Genomic DNA, 24,157 nt, shown 5'->3' on the forward strand with positions numbered 1-24,157 from the left:
TTTTTCATATGACTAGTGATAGCTTTGACTTCTTCCTCTTTGACTGTTTATTAATTGCGGAGTGACTTAAATTCTTATAAGTTTGACTCATTTATCTATATATTTCAGAAATAAGCCTGAGATACTTGCTGGAAAATTTCCCCGCAGCTTTCTGCTTTCTGTCTAATTTTGGATGCATTGGTTTTGTTAGTGAAAAATCTTTTAAATCAAATGTAATCAAAATTATCCATCTTTTATCTCATAATGCTCTTTATCACTTTTTTGGACATTTTTATTTTTACTTTTCCATAGATCTGATGGGTATACTATTCTATGCTCTCTCAATTTGCTTATTAGTATCACTGTTTATGTCTAAATCTTGTATTTATTTTCACCTTATCTTGGTATACATTGTAAAATGTTGAAGTGTACCTAGTTTATGCCATACTATTTTTTTAGTTTTCCCAGCAGTTTTTGTCAAATAGTGATTTCTTGACCCAAAAGGTTGAGTCTTTGGATTTATCAAATACTAAATTACTATGGTCATTTTCTACTGTAGATCTACCACTGCATTTCTTAGCCAATACCAGATTGTTTTGATGATTACTGCTTTATAATGCTACTCAAAATTTAGTACAGCTAATCCACCTTCCTTCACATTTTTTCATTAATTCCCTTGATATTCTTAACCTTTTGTTCAAGATGAATTTTATTTTTTCTAGCTCTAAAAATAATTCTTTTGCAGTTTGATTGGTATAGCAGTCAATAAATTAATTTATATGAAATTGTCATTTTTATTATACTGGCTCAGGCTGTCCATGAGTAATTGATATTCATTAGAGAAATTGGTCTAGAACTTTCTTTTTCTGTTTTTGTTCTTCCTGGTTTAGGTATCAGCAAGGTATTTGTGTCATAAAAGTAATCTGGTAGGACTCCTTCACCTGTTTTTCCAAATAGTTTATATAGTATTGGAATTAATTGTTCTTTAAATCTTTGGTAGAATTAGCTTGTAAATCCATTTGGCCCTGGGGACTTTTTCTTAGGGAGTTCATTGATGGCTTAATTTCTTTTGCTAGGATGGGATTATTTTAGTATTCTAGTTCTACTGCTAATGTGGGCAATTTATATTTTTGTAAATATTAATTTATTTCATTTCACTTCTATTGTCTGATTTATTGGCATATAATTGGGCAAAAAAGCTCCTAATAATTGCTCAATTTCCTCTTCATTTTTAGTGAATCCACCCTTTTCAATTTTGATATTGGTAATTTTATTTTATTTTTTAAAAATTAAATTAAGCAGTAGTTTCTGTTTTATTGTGTTTTTTCTTAAAACCAGCTCCTAGTTTCATGTATCAATTCAATGTTGTTGTTTTTTTACTTTGAATTTTATTAATCTCTTTCTTAATTTTTAGGATTTTTAATTTTGTGTTTAATTGGAGATTTTAAAGTTTTCTTATTCAATTTTTAGTTGCATGTCCAATTTCATTGATCTGTTCTTTCTCTATCTTATTTATATAAACAGATATAAGAGATATAATTTTTTCCCTAAGTACTGCTTCAGCTGCTTTCCAGAAATTTTGGCATGTTGTCTTATTGTTGTCATTCTCTTTAATGAAATTTATGATTATTTCTATGTGATTTATTTTTCAATCTATTAATTCTTTAGAATATAATTTAGTTTCTAATTAATTTAAATCTATCTTTCTACATCCCTGTATTTAATATAAGTTTTATTGTATCATGCTCTGAAAAATATGCATTTAATACTTCTGCCTTTTGGCATTTGATTGTGAGTTTTTCATGTCCTAATCCATGGTCAGTTTTTTGTAGGTGCCATGTATCACTAAGAAAATAGGCATATTTCTTTCTGTCCCCATTCAGTTTTCTCCAGATGTTTATCATATCTAACTCTTTAAAAAACTCTACTCATTGCCTTAACTTCTTTCTTTATTTTTTATTAGATTTACCTAGTTTATGGAAGATAGTATGACAGAAACTAGGCATAGACCAACATCTTATACCATATACCAAAATAAGGTCAAAATGTATATATGATTTATACGTTAAGGGTGACACCATAGGTAAATCAGTAGAGGAAGGAATAGTTTACCTCTCAGATCCATGGAGAGGAGTACACTTTATGACCAAACAAGAGATAGAGAGTATTATGAAATGCAAAATGGATGATTTTGATTACATTAAATTAAAAAGGTTTTGTACAAACAGAAGCAATGCAGCCAGAATCAGAAGGGAAGCAGAAAGCTGGGAAACAATTTTTATAGCCAGTGTTTCTGATAAAGGCCTCATTTCTAAAACATATAGGGAACTAAATCAAATTTATAAGAATGCAAGTCATTTCCTAATTGAGAAATCATCAAAGGATATGAACAGGCAGTTTTCAGATGAAGAAGTCAAAGCTATCTATTGCCATATGAAAAAAATACTCCAAATCACTATTGATTATGTGATGTTTAAAATCTAAATGTGGGTCCTAATCTGCTTCCCCCCCTAGTTTTGGGGGGGAACTGGCTAATATTTACTGATAATTTCAGGAAAAGTTTAGGCTTTTAAGGATTTATTAAAGTATATTAGAAATTAGTAGAGAGAGAAAAGTTGAGAAAGCCAACTTTATTTAGCTATCCACACTTCTATAGAGAACACGTGGATTAGATCTTTCTATTCTGTTTTGCCTCTGCTGCCACCATGCCAAAAATCCAGGATAAAAAGAGGTCCAGCAAGCCAGCCTCCACTTCCTACTTCCTGTCTCCCTCCCCAAAAGGGGAGGTCCTTCAAACTGATTGGTTGAGAGTGGTCTCCTGATGATGGCGTAGTCCATAGCCTCTGAGAACAACACTCTATTCAGGGCCAGCCAGGTGTGGTCTTGATTTAATCAACCTTAAGTAGGTTCAACTTCTGAGAACACTACACTCAGGGCCAGCTAGGTGTGGTCTTGATTTAATCATTCTTAAGTAGGTTCTCAGTCAGTTTCTCAATCTCACCCAATTCAATCAATTCCAAATCAGTCTTCAGGGGGAGCCCTTTGGTGGCTGCCAGATCCCATTATTTTATCACATTCTCACCTGTGCTTCATTAAGAAACAATTCTTTCCTTAATGAAGCAATAACATTAGGTATTTCTGACTAACAAAGTAAAGGGAATGAAAAGAGAGAAAAGAAACATTAACAAAGGCTAAAGGGGGCACTCTCCTTTTAGCAGGTAGACATTACAAACAGAAAAACTAAAGGGGGTACTCCCCTTTAGCAGGTGGACATTATAAACAGTGTAATATAATGGGGAAAAGGAAAACAGGAAAATGTCCATTTAAGTATTTGGAAGTCTTTTCTCAGATGATTCTTGGGATGTCCTCTGGGTGTAGTTGTGGAATGGAAGTCTTTTAGGTGTTTTAGTTGCTGGTAATCAGCCAGGAAAATTTCCTACAAAATTGAGCTTAACACAATTTTAAATTGCCTTGCCAATAATCAAATCAAACAATGAGAGTTCTAAAAAACATGTCTAAGGAAATTCAGAATCTTAGTTGTTACACATGAAACATATAATAAAAACAAAAATTGAAACATTCTCTAAAACTTAATATTACTACATTCCCCCCATGTGGAGGGTAAATTGAGAAGACCATTGTGATATTAAGAAAATATTTTTTTAAAAAAATCTTCATCACTTTTTGCATCATCTGCCTAATTATCCTCATGTCATTATGAGAAATTAAAGGATCTAATATAATTGGTAGCGGATGTCAAGGCCAAATCCAATATTGTATTTTTTAAAATAAAATTATTTTATTATTTTCCAGTTACATGTAGAGATAGTTTTCAACATTTGTTTTTATAAGATTTCCAATTTCAAATTTTTCTCCCTCCCTCCCCCAATATTGCATTTATCATGACACCTGAGATAATTATGGGGGTTGCCACAAAAGAACAGAGAAATATCTGAGTCAGGCTTAATCAGATGCATAGGATTGAGATGTCCATGATATCAGGCATATAGAAGGCGGAATTGAAGTTAGCTTTCCAATGAGATGGCATAGCCTGGCCATCCAGTGCCATCTGGGGGGAAAATTAAACCAAAAGAACCCAACTTTGACTCTTGCCAATAGGCATTTTCTCAGCCTTTCCCAAGGCAGTGTGGTACCTGGACTTTGGGTGTGTCTCTCCTTCTGTGACAATCCAATGCCTGCTCTTGTATGTATTCCTCTCATGGGTGAAGACAAATTAATGTCTTAAATGGTATATTCCCATAATCCAAGTTTCATGTGGATTTAAAATGGAGGATAATAATGATCGCAAAAAATGTGAATTTGCTTTGACTCAGAATATAAGTTACAATGTGCAATAATTCCAAATAATAATGTTTCTTTATTTCTTTTTTTGTAAAAATAGTATTTCTAGAATTAATTTACACTTGTCTTGGCAATCAATTTACCAAGGAAATACTTTATATAATTTGATCAAATAATCAGTTGGAAAAACAAACAGTTTAGAAGAACAAAATACTCATGGAAGAATAAAAAACAATGAAATTCAAATTGGCTTAAAACACAATATAAAAAAAGTGAAAATCTCTATGAAAATAAACTCATAATATTGATTTCAAAATGTAGATACAATGGCATAAAAAAGAAACCCTTATGTAATATTTGAACTGATTTTTTTTTTATGCTTAGCAAAAATAATACTTCTAGAATTAATTTTATACTTACCATGGCAACCTTTTTGCCAGGGAAATGCTTTATAGAATTTGATCAAATAATCAATTAGAAAAAAACCCAACAATTTAGAATATGGCAGCACAGTACTCCTTGTATTATGAAATCAAAACCATCTTGCATTGGTTCAAAATTGGAGAGATAGATGAATAGAACAAAATACACATGGGAGAATAAGAGACCATGAAATTCAATAGTCTACATGTGCTGGTACTGGTTTTATGTGGGAGCAATATATCCAAGAGTCCTTCTCTCCAATTTTGATGGCAGCCAGAGTTGTCATGGTTTTCAGGTAGTCCAATGGTTTTCACATTATCTCTCCTGCATTTATTTTCCAGGTCAGCTGTTTTTCCAAGGAGATATTTCACATTGCCCTCTATTTTTTCATTCAGTTGGATTTGCTTTACTGTGTCTTGGTTTCTCATAAGGTCACTAGCTTCCGTTTGTTCAATCCTAATTCTTAGGCAATTATTTTGATCAGACAGTTTTTTAATCTCCTTTTCTATTTGGCTTTTCAAGATGTTGACTTTTTTCTCATGACTTTGCTGCATCGCTCTAATTTCTCTTTCCATTCTTTCCTCCCTCTCTCTAAATCTTCCTTCTATCTTTTCTACTTTATCTTCTTCTACTTTCTCTTTTGAGAGCTTCCATGGCCTGAGACCAGTTCATATTTTTCTTGGAAGCTTTGGATGTAGGGGCCCTGTGGTTGATTTCCTCATCTGATGGTGCCCCTTGATCTTCTCCGTTGCTGAAGAAGCTTTCTATAGTTCTCAACTTTCTTTGCTTGCTCAAATCTTTTACTTGACTTTAAATTCTCCACTGGGGGGGGTGGGGGGCACTGTTTTTCAGTTCCATTACTGTTCCTAGCTTCAGAGAGTCCCAGGTGTTTTGGTTTGAGGGAGGGCAGGCTTTACTCTTGCCTGGCCTGTTCTCTGGTCCAAAGATAACTTCAAGTCTACTTACTAAACAATCAACCAGCAAAGCTTTCTGTTGTGTGGTTCTTAGCTTCGATGAGCCTGTGCCCCTCCCCAACCTGGGCCTCCCACCACTCAGGATTTCTTCCTGGTTCCCTGCTGCAGTGGGACAGCTGAATTCCTCCTTAGGTCCCACTGACATCCCTGCACTTTCCCCCCGGCTAGCCATTCAGCCCTCTCACCCGACCACACACTCAGTTCTAGAAGATGCTGGTGCTGCAGCTGATTCAGAGGCTCTGGAGTAAATTCTTCTGGCAGCGTGGATAGGGTTTCTGTTGGTGTGATCGTGGGGTTGGACTTTACTCATGGCCCCCTGTAATCTATCTATAGCTGGAGAATAATCTCAGTCTGTATTTTTGTGTGTTTTTCTGCTCCAGGGGTTCTTTTATTGCTGTTTTTGGGGTAATTGTATCCGGAGTTTTGTGCATTTAATGTCTTTCCTCCACCATCTTGGCTCCTCCCCCCGGCAGTTGGAGTTGTTAGCAATACTTGGTTTGGGGTTTTTTTTTGTTTGTTTTTTTGGTGAGGCAATTGGGGTTAAGTGACTTGCCCAGGGTCACACAGCTAGTAAGTGTGTAAAGTGTATGAGGCCGGATTTGAACTCAGGTCCTCCTGAATCCAGGGAATCCACTGTGCCACCTAGCTGCCCCCATTAGCAATACTTGGAAAGGACCTTCCCAAGCTGGCTGGGTCCCACTGGTATGCTGAAAATTTTTAATATATACACTGTCTCCTGGTTTCAAATCATGTAAGGAGAAGTCCAAGGGGCCAGCCTGTACTGCTGCTCCTGCCTCATGGAGTTCATGTAGTCTGGCTTGTAATTCCTGTATATAGGAAGCAACAGAGGTATCTCCCCCCACCAATGGTGTATATACTGGGGAAAAAGGTTTTGCTTGGTTAGGGGGGTGGCCAAAAAGCATCTCGAAAGGTGAGATATGTAGTTCTTCTCTTGGCCTGCTACTCAGATAGAACAGTGCCAAGGGTAGAACATGAGGCCACTTCAAATGAGTTTCAGTGCAGAATTTTCCAATCATGCTCCTAAGCTCTTTATTCATATGTTCTACCTGGCCTGAGCTTTGTGGGTGGTAGGGTGTATGGAACTTTGGAGTTTCTCCCAGGAAAGAATAGATTAAATAAAATGTGTGCCTTTGTCAGAATCAATGCGGGCTGATGGACCAAAGCGGGAGACTATCTCTTTAAGGAGGGTTTTGGCAACAAAGGCAGCTGTGGCTTGTGGGCCGGGAAATGCCTCTACCCACCAAGTGAGTTGATCAACTATAACAAGACAAAACTTATGACATCCCTGCCTTAGGCATTGTGATATAATCAATTTGTAGATGCTCAAAAGGTGTATATGTTAAAGGACACCCTCCATATTCTTTAGCCCTGAAGGCATGTTGATTATAAGTCTGACAGACAGAACAAGAGGCACAAACTCTAGAGGCCACATTAGTAACTCCAGTAAATCTCAGGGTCTGGAAAGGTAAAGTCTTCAGATTCTACTTTTCTTTCCCCTCCCCTGCACCATCAGTCCTCTATATCTCTCTGATCTGTACCCCTTTGAGAGGGTCTGTAACTGTTCTCATTTTGCTCCTCTACATCTCTCTGAAAAAGCCTATGACTGTTTTGACTCTGCCTCTTTGTATCACCCTGAAAAGGTTTATATCTATTTTGATTCTGTCTCTCTGTACCCCCGTGAAAAGATCTGTATTTATTTTGAATCTGCCTCTCAGTACTCCCCTGAGAGAAATTATATCTGTTTTGGTTCTGTTCTCTTTGCATGGTCCTACAGTACTGCATTATGTGCCCCTGTCCATTGCAGTAATAGCAAAATCTAGGGAGTTGATAGCAGTACTGGGGTTGATAGCGATACTGGGATTGATAGTGATATTGGGGTTGATAGTGATTCTCAACTGCGTGGCCTCGCTGTCTTGTTGTTTCCTATACTGGAGATAAAATGCCCTGTCTATTCCTTTCTTCCCTCTCATTTCCTTCATAAATATATGTTGCTATTTCTTTAAGTCTGTCAGGACTCAAACTACTTCAGCCTGGACACTTCATTTCAAAATATTTCCATATTTCTGGTAAGGACTGGTGTATAAAATGAGAACAGATAACAGGCCATCTCTAGCATCTAATGGGTCTAGCCTAGCATATCGCCTGGCATGTTTACACAGTCTGTCATAGAATCTATTAGGTCTTTCATTAAGTTCTTGAACTGTATCTAAAAATTTTCGCCAGCTATTAGTTTTTCTAGCACAGGATTCCATTGCCTTCAACAATGTTTTTCTTGCTTCCTGCAACTTATCAAAATGCTCAGGAATGTTGAGGTCCCAGTCAGGGTCTTCTAAAGGCCATCCAATAGCAACTTTTCCTGATGTTTCTAAGGCATTTGCTGCAGCTACTATATCAGCTCTTTCCCCTTGGAATAATACTGTTTTTATGAGATCAGTAACATCATTCCAAGTGGACTGATATCCTCTAAAAATTGCCCTAAACTGGCTGATAACTACTGTGGGATCCTCATCAAATTTAGGAATATTTTGTTTCCATGAAATCAAATCTTAGGGTGCAAAAGGTGTGTATTGTCTGAGTTTACGTATAGCATCTCTTTAACCATGGGTGAGGATCTCTTGAAGGGGAAAAATTTTTTATCTTCTCTGTCTCCTCTATAGGTGAATCATTTATTTCCATATTTATTTGTTTGGTTGTCATGGAGGAAATAGAGGGAGAGGGAATAGGAGTTGGATCATTTTGCATTTCAGTCTGAGAGGCCTTGCATTCCAGCTCAGGCTTGGATTGAGTCAGATCATTGGGTGTTTCAGTCTGAGAGGTCTTGCATTTAAACTTGGGCTTGGATTGAGTAGGGCCATTTATTATTTCAGTCTGAGAAACAGGCTCAGATTTAAACTGGGGCCTGGATTCTCCTTGTCCTATATCCCCAGTATCATAATCCCTGTTTGTTCTGGCCCAGATTTTCCCATAAAGCGAATGTTCAGGTGGACATTGGCATAGGATTCTTTGTAAATGCCTCAAAATTGGGGGATTAAATGACCCATGTTTGGGTCATTCTTCCTGTTATGCCTTATGCCACATAAAACACAGTTTGATAAGCTTTCTCTTGGTCATGGTTGTTTTTGCTATATGTTTTCCCTTATCCCAATGCATGAGTAGCTTTCCTAATGGGGAATTCTGGGGAATAATACTAATTTTAATCTCCTCCATGACCTTCTGAACTTTCCATACCACATAACAAAGCCTGGCAAAACCAAGAATAGGAATTAAAAAAAATATTCATTAAATTCAAACTGACCAAGTGTCAACTTGCCTTTTTTCACTTCTCTGATTAGCCAAGCTAAAGTTAGAAAAGGAGTACTTAGGAAGTTTTAAAAATCCATTTAAAATTTAAAGGAAAAACAGTCACTACTTAGCTGTACTTTGGAATTTGAAGGGACAGGCGAGGGGAAATTTCTTACCCAAGCAGAAGATCAGAAGACTGAGGTTCAGCTTTCATCTTCGTGGTGGGCCAAACTGTGATGTTTAAAATCTAAATGTGGGTCCTAACCTGCCCCACCCCCTCCAGTTTTGGGAAGAAACTGGCTAAGTTTTACTGATAATTTTAGCAAGACTTTAGGTTTTTAAGGATTTATTAAAGTATATTAGAAGTTAGTGGAGAGAGAAAAGTTGAGAAAGCCACTTTTATTTAGCTATCCACACTTCTATAGAGAACACGTGGAGCAGATCTTTCTATTCTGTTCTGCCCCTGCTGCCACCATGCCAAAAATCCAGGATGAAAAAAGAGAGATCCAGTGAGCCAGCCTCCACTTCCTTCTTCCTATATCCCTCGCCAAAAGGGGAGGTCCTTCAAACTGATTGGTTGAGAATGGTCTCCTGTTGATGGCATAGTCCACAGCCTCTGAGAACAACACTCTACTCAGGGCCAGCCAGGTGTGGTCTCGATTTAATCAACCTCAAGTAGGTTCTCAGTCAGTTTCTCAGTCTCACCCAATTCAATCAATTCCAAATCAATCTTCAGGTGGGGCCCCTGGGTGGCTGCCAAATCCCATTATTTTATCACAATTAGAGAAATGCAAATTAAAACAGCTCTGAGGTACTACCTTATACCTATCAGATTGGCTAATACTACAAAAAGGGAAAATAATAAATGTTGGAGAAGCTATGGAAAAATGGGAACACTAACGCATTGTTGGTGGAGCTATGAACTGATCCAGTCTTTCTGGAGAGCAATTTGGAACTATACCCAAAGGGACATAAAGCTCAGCATACCCTTTGACCCAGCAATAGCAGTATTAGGTCTTTAACCCAAAGAGATCATAAAAAAGGGAAAAGGGACTCACATGTACAAAAATATTTATAGCTGCTCTTTTTGTGGTAGCAAAGAATTGGAAATTGAGATGCCCATCAATTGGGGAATGGCTGAACAAGTTGTGGTATATGAATGTAATGGAAAACTATTGTGCTTTTTTGAAGTCATGCAGCCAGTAATGTCAGAAGTATAGTTTGAACCCAGGTCTTCCTAGATCCTAGGACATTTTTCTATACTACGTCATCTATGTCTTTATTAATATCTATTTATACACACTCATATACATATATGTATAATATATATATATACACATATGAATACCTATAATATAGAATATTTACTTACATTTATTTGACAAATGTACCCAGGAATATTACTTTGTACCTTATTCATATGTGACCTTCACTAATAGATCATTCTGATACTTCTGTAAACTTTTCAAAACATCATTTGAAACAATATTTTAATATTTTAAATAACATTTATTTTAAATATTATTGAATATATCACAATATCTAAATATTATTTAAATCCTTATAAGTATTTTATAACAAAATAAAATATTATTATTAAATACATTTTAATATGTACCTTGAAAAGGAAAACCTCTTTTTAAAAGTTCCTAATATCTGTATACTTCATTTAAATCTTGATTTGTGTAGAACTGACAAGAAAGCTTTCCTTTTATTTAAATGTATTGTAATCAATTGTAGGAAACATGTTGTGTTGTTAATATTTATCAGTTATGTATAGCTTACTTTGTTTTTTTTGGTTTTTTTTCTGATACATAGCTTACTTTGTAAAGAAAAAATGGTCTTCTGATATGGATTATATTTTTTCAGATATTGGGATGACACTTTTGCATGTTAGAGAATATAATTCTTAAAGTCAAATGTATAAATAGTAGAGTTATTTTATGATTAAATCACTTTTTCCCTCTTTTATCAGAAATTGATCACCCATGAGAGGTTTGAAAGTGCCTGTGAAGAACTGAATAATGCATTACTTCGGGAACAGCAGGCCCAAATGCTTCTGAATGAACAAGCACAACAGCTTCAGGAGTTAAATTATAGACTAGAATTGCACTCTAGTGAGGAAGCGGACAAAAACCAAACCCTTGGTGAAGCTGTTAAGGTACGAAAATGGCTCTTGTATACAAGTTTTATTTCCTCTGTGTATGAGTCTTTGTGAAAATAATATATATTTACTCAATAGGGAATAGATTGCAAACTGTGACATTTTCTCCTCTTTTGCTTCAATAAGGCTTTTAGAGGCATGAGGTACTGTTGCTCTGAGAATATATAAATATAAGCAAGTAATTTTTTTTCTGAGATTACTCATATGTACTTGAAATATACCAAACTTGGTTTTATTTGTTGATAACTAAGTAGAGATTTCTCTACTTATAATGTCCCCACAACCCCTCCCCCATTCCTCTCATTTCTTGAACCTGTCATCAATTTCCATTTATGTAGTTTGGAGGTTTAATTTCCCCCTTCTCCAAACATTTATTTCTTCTTCTTGAAGTAAAATTCAAAGTTTAAGTACTATGAAAGTAATGGTATTATACTTAATTTGTGAATACAGGAGACCTGACTGTCTCTAATATGTTGGTGAGTGGTAAATTTAAAAAAAATCACTGGTCTTCCTAATAGGATAGATGTTAGAAAATCATTTTATAAGATAATAGTTTTATGTATCCCTCTTAACATGATTGAGTGTTATAATTGAAGGGATTCAAGCATTCCTCAGTCCTGGAAAAAACAACACATAAATACATTAAGAAGAAAGATGGTTATTAAAAATACTGCTGAACTGATATAGATCGAACACAGACTAAAGCATAGTATTTTTCACTTTCTTTCATTTTTTCTTTTATTCAAGTTTTCTTATACAAAATGACTAATATAGTAATGTTTTATATGATTGCACATGTGTAACCTATATCTGATTGCTTACTGCCTCAGGGAGGGGAGAGAGGAAAGAGGGAGGAAGGGGAAGAATTTGGAACTCAAAACTTTATATAAAAATGTTTATTAAAAAATACTGCCCCGGGGGCGGCTAGGTGGCGCAGTGGATAAAGCACCGGCCCTGAAGTCAGGAGTACCTGAGTTCAAATCCGGCCTCAGACACTTGACACTTACTAGCTGTGTGACCTTGGGCAAGTCACGTAACCCCAATTGCCTCACTAAAAAATTAAAAAAAAAAATTAAAAAAAAATACTGCCCCCATAAAAAGGGAAAAGGACCCCATATGTACAAGAATATATATAGCTGCTATTTTTGTGGTGGCAAGGAATTGGAAATTGAGGGGATGCCCATAAATTGGGGAATGGCTGAACAAGTTGTGATATATGAATGTAATGGAATACTATTGTGCTGTAAGAAACGACGAGCAGGCAGATTTCAGAGAAACCTGGAAGGACTTACATGGACTGATGCTGAGTGAGATGAGCAGAACCAGGAGAACATTGTACACAGTATCAACAACATTGTGTTGTCTATCAACAGTGATAGACTTGACTCTTCTCAGAAATACAATGGTCCAAGATAGTTCCAAAGGACTCAGGATGGAAAATGCTCTCCAAATCCAGAAAAAAGAACTGTGAAATCTAGATGCAGATTGAACCACACTTTTTCTACTTTTTTGTTTTTCTTTTTTGAGGTTTTTTTCCTTTTGTTTTGATTCTTCTTTCACAGCATGACTAATGCAGAAATATGTTTAATGTGATTGTATCTATATAACCTATATCAGATTGCTTGCTATCTTGGAGAGGGGGGAGGGGGGGAAGGGAGAAAAATTTGGAACTAGGAATCTTATAAAAACAAATGTTGAAAACCATCTCTACATGTAACTAGAAAATAATAAAATACTTCTATGATAAAAAAATACTGCCCCAAGATGATAAATGTTGGAGAAGATATGGGAAAATTGGGATACAAATGCATTGTTGCTAGAGTTGTGAACTGATCCAACCATTTTGGAGAGTGATCTGGAAGTATGCTCAAAGGGCAATCAAACTGTGCATACCCTTTGATCCAGCAATACCACTACTAGGTCTCTATCTGTGTCATTTGAAAATATTGGGGGAAAGCCTCTATCTGTTCTAAGTTACTGGGGAACTTAGCTGGGGTTTCTAATATATTGCTACTTGTAAATTGGAGGCTATTGCACCAGTTTGGGCGGCACGCATTTATTATTATTATTATTTTTTAAATTATTTTTTTTTTTTAGTGAGGCAATTGGGGTTAAGTGACTTGCCCAGGGTCACGCAACTAGTAAGTGTTAAGTGTCTGAGGCCCAATTTGAACTCAGGTACTCCTGACTCCAGGGCCGGTGTTCTATCCACTGCACCACCTAGCTGCCCCGGCACGCATTTATTATTAATTTGACCACGTGTAAACCCAGCATAGAATCCCAGGAAGGGAGGTGGGGTGGGGCTGGGAAGAGCCAGTCCCAGGGTAAGATAAATCAGTATCAGGGAAAGGCACAGCAAGAAGAGGAGAGAGCCTATGTGTAGCTCAAGCGGGTCCCCAGTGCTAGAGAGTAAGAGAGGAAAGAGCACATGGCTCCAAAATAGAGTTCAGGAGCCCTCCATTACCTAGATAGAGAAAATCCCAGCCAGGGGACTGGACAGAAAAAGTGTGGCTGGTTCCCCTGGGGTACCAGGGCAAGAGAGCATAAGCCTCCTGGGAGGTGGCTCTTACACACTACTCAAAGCTAATTGGCTAGCATCATTTAGTGCTGTTGGTTTATGGTTCCTGAGGATAGTCCATATCAAAATGAGCTGTACTGTGCTGATCTCAAGGTCTAATGAAAGACATACCCTCTACTGAGAGTTTGATTTCCATTTCTATTGTCTCTGGGCTGACTCTGAGAAACCAGCCAGAGTTCCTTGGTGGGGACCCCCCCCCCCAAAACACATTATTTGTTGTTATTTTCTCACATATCCTAAAGAGAGAATAAAAAAGGGAAAAGAACCTACATGTATGAAAATATTTATAACAGCTCTTTTTGTGATGGCAAAAAACTGGAAACTGAGGGAATGCCCATTAATTGGGCAGTAGCTGAACAAGTTGTGGTATATGAATATAATGGAATACTGTTGTGCTATAAGAATTGCTGAACAGGCAGATTTTAAAAAAACCTGGAAAGACTTACATGAACTGATGCTGAGTGAAGTGAGCAGAACCAGAAAAACATTGTACATAGTAACAGTAACACTGTGCAATGATCAACTATGATTGACTTAACTCTTCTCAGCATTACAATGATTGGAGCCAATTCCAAAAAACTCATGAAGAAAAATGCAATCCACATCCGGAGAAAGAAATACAGAGTCTGAATGCAGATCAAAGCATACTCTTTTACTTTATTTTTGTTTTCTGTGGCTTTTCCCTTTTGTTCTGTTTCTTTTTTATAACAGGACTAATATGGAAATATGTTTTACATGATTGAACGTGTATAATCTGTATCAGATTGCCATCTTGGGGGCAGGGGATGAAAGTGAGAGTGGGAGAAAAAATTTGGAACTCAAAATGTTAAAAAATTAATTTTGAAAATTATCTTTACATGTAATTGGAAAAAATAAAATGCTATTTATAGACAAAAAATACTGCCTAGGTAGATTGACTGTTCAAAATAAAAAATAAACAAAAGAAAAAAACCACACAGGTTCAATTAAAAAATATATAATGAAGTAACTCAATCAACTCAAGTACTTGATTCAGTGCAAGATCTCTTCAAAAGAATAAACAGAATTTAAAAAATAAATCACAAATTTACATAAATATCTCATGATCAAGTAGAGTTTGAAGAAAGTGAAAGAAAATAGTGTCTCAAACTTAAAATGAAAAGATATAAAAGATTGGAGAAAAAAATAAACAAAATTACCAAGATGGAACTTGTAAAAGAAAACTTAAAAACACAACAACCAGGAAAGCAATTAATGGCAAACAATACAGTGGAAATAAGAAAAGCACATAATGCTGAGAAATTGAAAACATAAGGTGTCCCCAAACATTTTTCACCAAAATACATGCAGATTTAAGGGAGAGACTAGGAAGATAGACTAGATCAAAATGCTGTGATCTCAGCATTATTGAAATCCCAGAAAATTTGGAAAGCGAAAATCTCTTTCATACAAGTGAAAGAGCCCTGGATTAGGAGTCAGAGTCTCCAAGTTCCAATAGCAGTTTTGCAACTTTTTTTATGACTTAGGAAAAATCATTTAGTTGTCAGGACCTCAGTGTCATCATCTGTAAAATAAAAGGTGTTTTACTTGATGATATCTGAAATCACTTACAGCTCCAAAACTATGTTCTTAAAACTGTATCCCAGGAAATTCTCCGTTTTCTTTTTTTTTCCCTCTCCTCTCCTCTCCTCTCCTCTTTTTTTTTGGGGGGGAGGTGAGGCAGTTGGGGTTAGGTGCCTTGCCCAGGGTCACACAGCTAGTAAGTGTCAAATGTCTGAGGCCAGATTTGAACTCAGGTCCTCCTGAATTCAGGGCCAGTGCTTTATCCACTGTGCCACCTAGCTGCCCCCCCCCAAATTCTCAAAATTTCATAGGATTAGGAAAAATACGTATTCACATATAAACAGAAAGAATATACTGTACTGTGACATTCCCTCTCACTTTCTTTATCCCCTTCCCCTCATAGTTCCTTATTGGGTAAGTTACATTTATGTGCACAACTGAGTGTATTCTAACCTTTTTGAACCAATTCTGATGAGACTGAGTTTCAAGCATTGCCTGCAAACCACTCCCCATAAAACACACACACACACACACACACACACACACACACACACACACACACACACACATACTTTTTACCATCCTCTGTAATAGCTCTTCCTTTTGTTCCTCTTTTATAGGGGAAAATTTTCCACATTCTGCCTCTCCCTTCCCTCCTGTCCCAGTGCACCTGTCTTTCTCACCACCCTGCTTTTTTGAGATCATTCTAATGGAATTGACTCACATCCATCTACTCTATGTAAACTCCTTTTAACTGCCCTAATAATGGTAAAGTTCTTAGGAGTTATGTGTATCATCTTCCCATATTCCTATGAATATAAATAGTTTAACTTTATTGAGTTCTTTATGATTACTCTTCCACATTTACCATTTTATGCTTCTCTTGAGATCAGCTCAGATCTTTTCATCAGGAATGCTTAAAATTCCTCTCTTTCAATAAATGTTTAATTTTCCCCTTGAACAATTATCCTCAATTTTGTTTGGTAGGTTATTTTTGGTTGTAATCCTATCTCCTTTGCCTTCTGGAATATATTCCAAGCCCTCCACTCCTTTAACATGTAATCTGCTAAATCTTGTATAATCTTTACTGTAGCTCCATGATATTTTAATTGATTCTTTCTGGTTGCTAGCAGTATTTTCTCTTTGGCCTGGGAGATCTGGAATTTGGCTATAATATTCCTAGGAATTTTCATTTTGTGATGTCTTTTAGGAAGTAATCTGGTAGATTGTTTCACTTTCTATTTTATGCTCTAGATCTAAAGATATGAGGGCAATTTTCTTTGATGATTTCTTGAAATCTGATATTAAGGTTCTTTTTTTTTGTTTTGTTTTGACTTTCAGCTAGTCTAGTAGTTCTGAAATTATCTCCCCTTGATCTATTTCCCATGCCACTTGTTTTTCTGATGAGATATTTCATATTTTCTTCTAATTTTTTATTCTTTTGACAATGTTTTATTGTTTCTTCATGTCTCAGGGAGTAATTAGCTTCCACTTGCCCAATTCCAATTTTTATGAAATAATTTTCTTCAGTGAGCTTTTGTACCTCCTTTTCCAATTGGCTAATTCTGCTTTTTAAGAGATTATTTTAGTGGATTTTTGTGCCTTTTAAAAACTATTTGGGGCAGCTAGGTGGCATAGTGGATAAGGCACTGGCCCTGGATTCAGGAGGACCTGAGTTCAAATCCAGCCTCAGAAACTTGACACTTATTAGCTGTGTGACCCTGGGCAAGTCACTTAACCCTCATTGCCCCATAAAAAACCAACCCCTCCCCCCAAAAAAAAACCAAAACCAAACCTATTTGGCCAATTTTGTTTTTTAAGGTACTTTCTTCAGTGTTTTTTTGTGCCTCTTTTACCAAGCTGTTAATTCTCTTTTCTTAATTTTCTTTCTTTACTCTCATTTCTTTTCCCAATTTTTCTCTATCATGATTATCTCTTTCTTTAATTCTTCTAGGAATTCTTGTAGACTTTGGGTCCATTTTTTGTTGAGGCTTTGTAGCTATTTTTATATGGTTGTCTTCTTCTGAATTTACGTCTTGGTCTTTCCTGCCACTGTAGTAGCTTTTTATGGCCAAATTCATTTTTTGGTTATTTGCTCATTTTTCCAGCCTGTTTTTGTTTTTGTTTTTTGTGTTTTGTGTTTTTTGGTGAGACAATTGGGGTTAAGTAATTTGCCCAGGGTCACACAGCTAGTAAGTGTTATGTGTCTGGGGCTGGATTTGAACTCAGGTCATCTTGACTCCAGGGCCGGTGCTCTATCCACTGCCCCACCTAGCTGCCCCCCAGCCTGTTTTTTTGACTTGGACTTTATGTTAAAGTTGAGCTCTCCTCTCCTGGGAATGTGAATAGTTCTGTGCCGACCTTCAGTCTTTTTTATGCTGCTATTTTCAGAGCTAATTCTGTGGTCTGTAAGTGATGTGATCTGGGGAGAGATATGTTCTCTGTTCTCTTGGTCTTTGCTCTGGTCTTTACCTAGGAAAGGTCCCTGTTCCCTTGCAGGCACAAACACTTCTATCCTTTTTGCTTTGGAACTGTGATCAGGGCTACTGCTCCCCTGTGTCTGACAACCAATACCCCTCTTCACCCTGGAACTGTGAGTGAGCAATAGTTGCCAATCTATGCTGTCTGTACCCAGTGCCAGCAAAGAGTCCCTTGTACTCTCTTTCTTTTTTTTTTTATTCCAACTTATATATTTTTTATTTATGCAGTTTGACTGAGCCCCATGTCTCTCTTTTTTTTTTTTTTTGTGGGACAGTGAGGGTTAAGTGACTTGTCCAGGGTCACACAGCTAGTAAGTGTCTAAGTGTCAAGTGTCTGAGGCTGGATTTGAACTCAGGTCCTCCTGAATCCTGGACCAGTGCTTTATCCACTGAGCCACCTAGCTGCCCCCCCATATCATTTTATAGTTGTCTTTTTTACCAGACAGAGAAATTTTGTCATCCTCATTTTTAGAATGATTCATCTGCCTTAAAAAGCACTGTTTTATTCTTCTACTGGCCTTTCAACCAACCATCAAATACCCAGCAAAGTGTTTTCATGGAATTATTGTTTTTAATAAACATTTTTATTTGCAGTTTGGGGTTCCATTTTTTATCCCTGAGGTGGTAAGAAATCAAATATGGGTTATACATGTACTATTATGTAAAACATTACCATATTAGTCATTTTGTACAAGAAAACTTGAATAAAAGAAAAAAATGAAAGAAAGTGAAAAATAGCATGCTTCAGTCTGTATTCCATCAATATCAGTTCTTTCTTTGAATGTGGATAGTAAGTTTCATCAGTAGTCCTTTGGGATTGTCTTGGATCATTGTATTGTTGAGAATAGTTGTCATTCACAGTTATTCATAAAACAACATTGCTATCTCTGTGAACAATATTCTCTTGGTTCTGCCCACTTCCTTATATATCAGTTCATACAAGTCTCTCTAGGCCTTTCTGAGTAATCTCTTTCTGACCTGTTGTACAATCCCCTTACTGTCTCTGATCTAAGAGTTCCTAAAACTGCTGCTGGTGCTGTGGCTGCTGTTGCTGCACCTGAATGTGTGGGCTCCCAACAGACTTCCACCCCTGTTTCACAGACTTCTTCTGATGTCCTGTTGAGTTTTCTTGGGTAGGAAAAAATTCTCACCCTGACTTTTGTTGATTTTGCTGGTCCAAAATTTGATTTGAGGTGTTATTTTAAAGTTGTTTGGAGGGGAATATTAGGAGAATTGAGCTAGGTGGCTAACCTAAATCTACCATCTTGGCTTCTTCCTCTTAAGTCAATTAGAGGTTTTACAGTCTTTTAACACATTAGTTTAGCTCCTGTGTTAAGTTAAATAAATTTTTTTTTTTGGTTTAACTTATTTTATTTTATTTTTTTTGTATCCAAAGATCTAGAAAGTACCACTCTCACATGTGTACTACTTTTCAAGATACTAGGTACTTCAATATGTGGGGCTATTGGTGTAAATCAGAGTGAAGTAGGGAAAACAATATTATCTTCTGATATAGATCCATTTTTTAAATGTCAAAGATCAACAAAAAACAAAACCAAATTTCTTATTTTTTTATTGAATAGAATTTGATTTTCCAAAATATATGTAAAAACAAATTTTAACATCAATTTAAAAAAAAATTGTGTTCCAACTTCTCTTCCTCCTCCATTCCCACCCCCCACCCACTAGAACTCAAGCATTTCAAAATAAGTTATATATGAGTAGTCATGGAAAACATTCCCACATTAGCTAAGTTGTGAGAGAAAACAGTTAAAAAAACCCCCAAAACTTCAGATTGAGGAATTGTCAAAGAGTAAAAAAAATTTTTTTTAAAAATGTGTTTACAGGGGCAGCTAGGTGGTACAGTGGAATCAGGAGCACCTGAGCTCAAATCCGGCCCCAGACACAACACCCACTAGCTGTGTGACCCCGGGCAAGCCACTCAACCCCAATTGCCTCACCAAAAAAAAAACAAAAAAGGAAAAAAAATGTGTTTTCCATCTATTTTCAGATGCTATCACTTCTTTCTCTGTAGATGGGTTACCATTTTCATAAGTCCTTCAGGGTTATATTGGATCATTGCCTTGCTGAAAATAACCATATGCTTCCCAGCAGATCATCTTACACTATTGCTGTTATTTTGTATACAGTACATTTCACTCTGCTTCAGTTCATGTAGGTCTTTCCAGGTTTTTCTGATAGTATCCTGTTCATCATAACCTAAATAAAGTACCTGAAACTTGACAAAGAATTTTCTTCATATTAGCCTAGCAAAGTAGGTACCATATGTTTTGCCATTATATTCAATCATCATAACTGTTTCCCTCCATCCTATTCCCTTCCCATGACATTTACTCTATTTTCTATCTTCTTTTAAACTATTCCTCCTCAAAAGTGTTTTACTTCTGACTGTCCCCTCCCCTACTCTGCACTCCCTTTTTTTTTTCACCCTTCCTTCCTTGTCCTCTTCCCCTCATGCTTTCCTGTAGGGTTAAATAGATTACTACTCCCAACTGGGTGTGAATGTTATTCCCTCCATGAGCCAACTCTGATGAGTTTAAGGTCTTTGAGCTAATTCTGTGTTCCAAATTTTCTTCCTCCCTCTCTCCTCAACCCTCCCTATGAAATCAAGCAATTCAATATGTCATACTTGTGCCGTTATGCAGAACACCTTTACCTTCCTTGAAAGTATTTTGCGAAGATGGCGGAGGAGAGGCTGTGACTCCCACAAGCCCCAGATAAACCCGTCCATTCACGCCCAAATAATGCGGTAAAAATCAAAACCCAGAACAGCCTAATGCACATAAGAACAGAGTGAGACTGTTTCTCCGCAAAAGAGGGCAATTCTGATCACCTACTGATCAGGCTGCACAGCTCAGCGCACCGGTCCGGACCCAGCCAGGGACAGTGCTTCCAGCACATGTCAGAGTCTTCAGCACCAGCAGCTTCTGAGGCTCCAATCACGGACTGGTGAGGGGGTTCGGCAGAAGGCTGGGGTGAAATGGAGGCAGTATCTACTAGAGTTGGGGCAAAGCGCCCTGGGTCTGAACCAGTGGGCTGAATCAAGTGGTAGTGGCCCAGTGGGGGAGGGGTAAAAGCACGCCAAGCTTCCGACCATAGAGAATCAGAGCTCAATCAGACTTCTGTTTCCGGGTCAAAGAGAAAGCGGCTGTGATTACTCACAAGCCAGGCAGGCTGAGAAGAAGCCCAATCACCCCCTGGGCCACGCTGTAGCACAACGGTGTGTCCGGGAAGCAGCGCTACACTTTTAGGATTAAAAAGCCAAGAAACAGTAAGCCAGCATGAGTAGGCAGAGAAAGCAGAAGACCATCGAAAACTTCTTTGGGGGAAAGGTAGACCACAATACATCCTCAGAAGAAGAAGATAATAATAGGGTCAAAGCTCCAACATCCAAAGCTTCCAAGAAAAATATGAACTGGTCTCAGGCCATGGAAGCTCTCAAAAGGGACTTTGAAGAGAAAGTAGGAGAGATAGAAAGAAGATGTAGAGAAAGAGAGGAAGGAATGGAAAGAGAAATGAGAGCAACGCAGGAGAGTCATGAGAAAAAAGTCAACAGTTTGAAAAGCCAAATGGAAAAGGAGATTAAAAAACTGTCTGATGAAAATAATTGCCTAAGAATTAGGATTGAACAAATGGAAGCTAGTGACCTTATGAGAAACCAAGACACAGTAAAGCAAATCCAATTGAATGAAAAAATAGAGGGCAATGTGAAATATCTCCTTGGAAAAACAGCTGACCTAGAAAATAAATCTAGGAGAGATAATTTGAAAATCATTGGACTACCTGAAAACCATGACCAAAACAAGAGCTTAGACACCATCCTCCAAGAGATTGTGAGGGAAAATTGCCCGGATATTCTAGAAGCAGAAGCTAAAATAGAAATTGAAAGAATCCACCGATCACCTCCTGAAAGAGATCCCAAAAGGAAAACCTCCAGGAATGTTATAGCCAAATTCCAGAACTCCCAGGTCAAGGAGAAAATATTGCAAGCTGCTAGAAAAAAAAGAATTCAAATACTGTGGAGCTCCACTAAGGATAAAGCAAGATCTAGCAGCTTCTACATTAAAGGACCGGAGGGCATGGAATATGATATTCCAGAGGGCAAAGGAACTGGGACTACAGCCAAAAATCATGTACCCAGCAAAACTAAGCATCATCTTTCAGAGGCAAACATGGAACTTCAAGGAGAAAGAAGACTTTCAGGCATTTATTATGAAAAGACCTGAACTGAATAGAAAATTTGACTTTCAAATACAAGACCCTGGAGAAGCATAAAAAGATAAACAGGAAAAAGACTTCATGAGGGATATTAAAAGATCAAACTGTTAACATTCCTATATGGGAAGATAATACAGAGGTCACAGGTCTGAACTGAATACGAAGGGATGTTATGTTTTGTTCTCTGTGGGGTGTCTTATGTCTGGGGCCAGATTTGGGCTTGGGGCCTCCTGGGTCCAGGGCTGGTGCATTGTCCACTGTGCCACCTAACTAACCCATAATGACATCCTTAAAATAGAGTTGAGGTGTAGGAGAAATAGACTGAGGGAGGGGGAAGGGGAAAGATGGTCTGGGGAGAGGTTGTTCACATGAAGGAAACAAGAAAAAAGCTTATGGAGGGGAGGGGAAGAGGGGGAAGGAATTGGGGAGTGATTGAACCTAAATATCATCAGAATTGACTCAAAGAAGGACTAACATACATACTCAAGTGGGCATAGTAATATATTTTGCCCTGAGGGAGGGGAGGGAGATAAGGGGGGGGGAAGAGGGGAAGGAGGGAAGGGCAGATTCTGGGAGAGAGTAGTAAAAAGCAAAATACTTTCAAGGAAGGTGAAGATGTTTTGCATAACGGCACAAGTATGAAATATTGAATTGCTTGATTTCATAGGGAGGGTTGAGGAGAGAGGGAGGAAGAAAATTTGGAACATAGAATTAGCTCAAAGACCTTAAACTCATCAGAGTTGGTTCATGGAGGGAATCACATTCACACCCAGTTGGGAGGAGTAATCTATTTAACCTTATAGGAAAGTATGAGGGGAAGAGGATAAGGAAGGAAGGGTGAAAAAAAAGGGAGTGCAGAGTAGGGGAGGGGACAGTCAGAAGTAAAATACTTTTGAGGAGGAATAGTTTAAAAGAAGATAGAAGGGGCAGCTAGGTGGCACAGTGGATAAAGAACCGGCCTTGGATTCAGGAGTACCTGAGTTCAAATCTGGCCTCAGACACTTGACACTTACTAGCTGTGTGACCCTGGGCAAGTCACTTAACCCCCATAGCCCCACAAAAAACTAACAAACAAACAAACAAAAAAAGAAGATAGAAAATAGAGTAAATATCATGGGAAGGGAATAGGATGGAGGGAAATAGTTATGATGACTTTGCTGGGCTAAAATGAAGAAAATTCTTTGTCAAGTTTAAGGTACATTATTTAGGTTATGATGAACAGTATACTATTAGAAAAACCTGGAAAGACCTACATGAACTGAAGGAGAGTGAAATGCACTGTATACAAAATAACAGCAATAGTGTAAAATGATCTGCTGGGAAGCATGTGGTTATTTTCAGCAAGGCAACGGTCCAATATAACCCTGAAGGACTTATGAAAATGGCAACCTGTCTACAGAGAAAGAAGTGATAGTATCTGAAAATAGATGGAAACACATTTTTTTTTCTTTTCTTTTTTTCTTCTTTTTTGGTGAGGCAATTGGGGTTGGGTGGCTTGCCCGGGGTCATGCGGCTGGTGGGTGTTGGGTGTCTGGGACCGGATTTGGGCTCGGGTGCTCCTGGTTCCAGGGCCGGTGCTCTGTCTGCTGCACCACCTAGCTGCCCCTCGAAACACATTTTTTAAAAAAATGTTTTTTCTCTTTGACAATTCCTCAGTCTAAAGTTTTGGGAGTTTTTTGACTGTTTTTTTCTCACAACCTAGCTAATATGGGAATGTTTTCCATGACTACTCATGTATAATTTATTTTGAAATGCTTGAGTTCTAGTGGGTGGGGGGTGGGAATAGAGGAGGAAGAGAAGTTGGAACACTTTTTTTTAAAAAATTGATGTTAAAATTTGTTTTTACATATATTTTGGAAAATAAAATTCTATTCAAAAAAAAATAAAATAGAATTGAGGAAAAAAAAAGAAAGTATTTTGCTTTTTACTGCTCTGTCCCCCAATCTGCCCTTCCCTCCTTCTCCCCCCCCCCCATCTCCCTCCCCTCCCTCAGGGCAAAAATATATTACTATACCCACTTGAGTATGTATGTTAGTCCTACTTTGAGTCAATTCTGATGATGTTAAGGTTCATTCACTCCCCAATTCCTTCCCCCTCTTCCCCTCCCCTCCATAAGCTTTTTTCTTGTTTCCTTCATGTGAACAACCTCTCCCCAGACCATCTTTCCCCTTCC

At 37.5% G+C, this 24,157-nt stretch overlaps 1 protein-coding gene across 2 annotated transcripts in view; it reads left to right on the forward strand.

Moving 5' to 3' along the window:
• Positions 1 to 24,157, forward strand: part of CCDC171 (coiled-coil domain containing 171) — a 437,148-nt gene that overhangs the window by 209,840 nt on the left and 203,151 nt on the right. For both annotated transcript variants that reach the window (XM_043977119.1, XM_043977120.1), the window contains exon 16: positions 10,957 to 11,142. In XM_043977119.1, the coding sequence (XP_043833054.1) occupies positions 10,957 to 11,142 (186 nt within the window). The remainder of the gene's footprint in view (positions 1 to 10,956; positions 11,143 to 24,157) is intronic.

This window comes from Dromiciops gliroides, chromosome 1 (assembly GCF_019393635.1).
Source record: "Dromiciops gliroides isolate mDroGli1 chromosome 1, mDroGli1.pri, whole genome shotgun sequence".
NCBI classification, from domain to species: domain Eukaryota; kingdom Metazoa; phylum Chordata; class Mammalia; order Microbiotheria; family Microbiotheriidae; genus Dromiciops; species Dromiciops gliroides.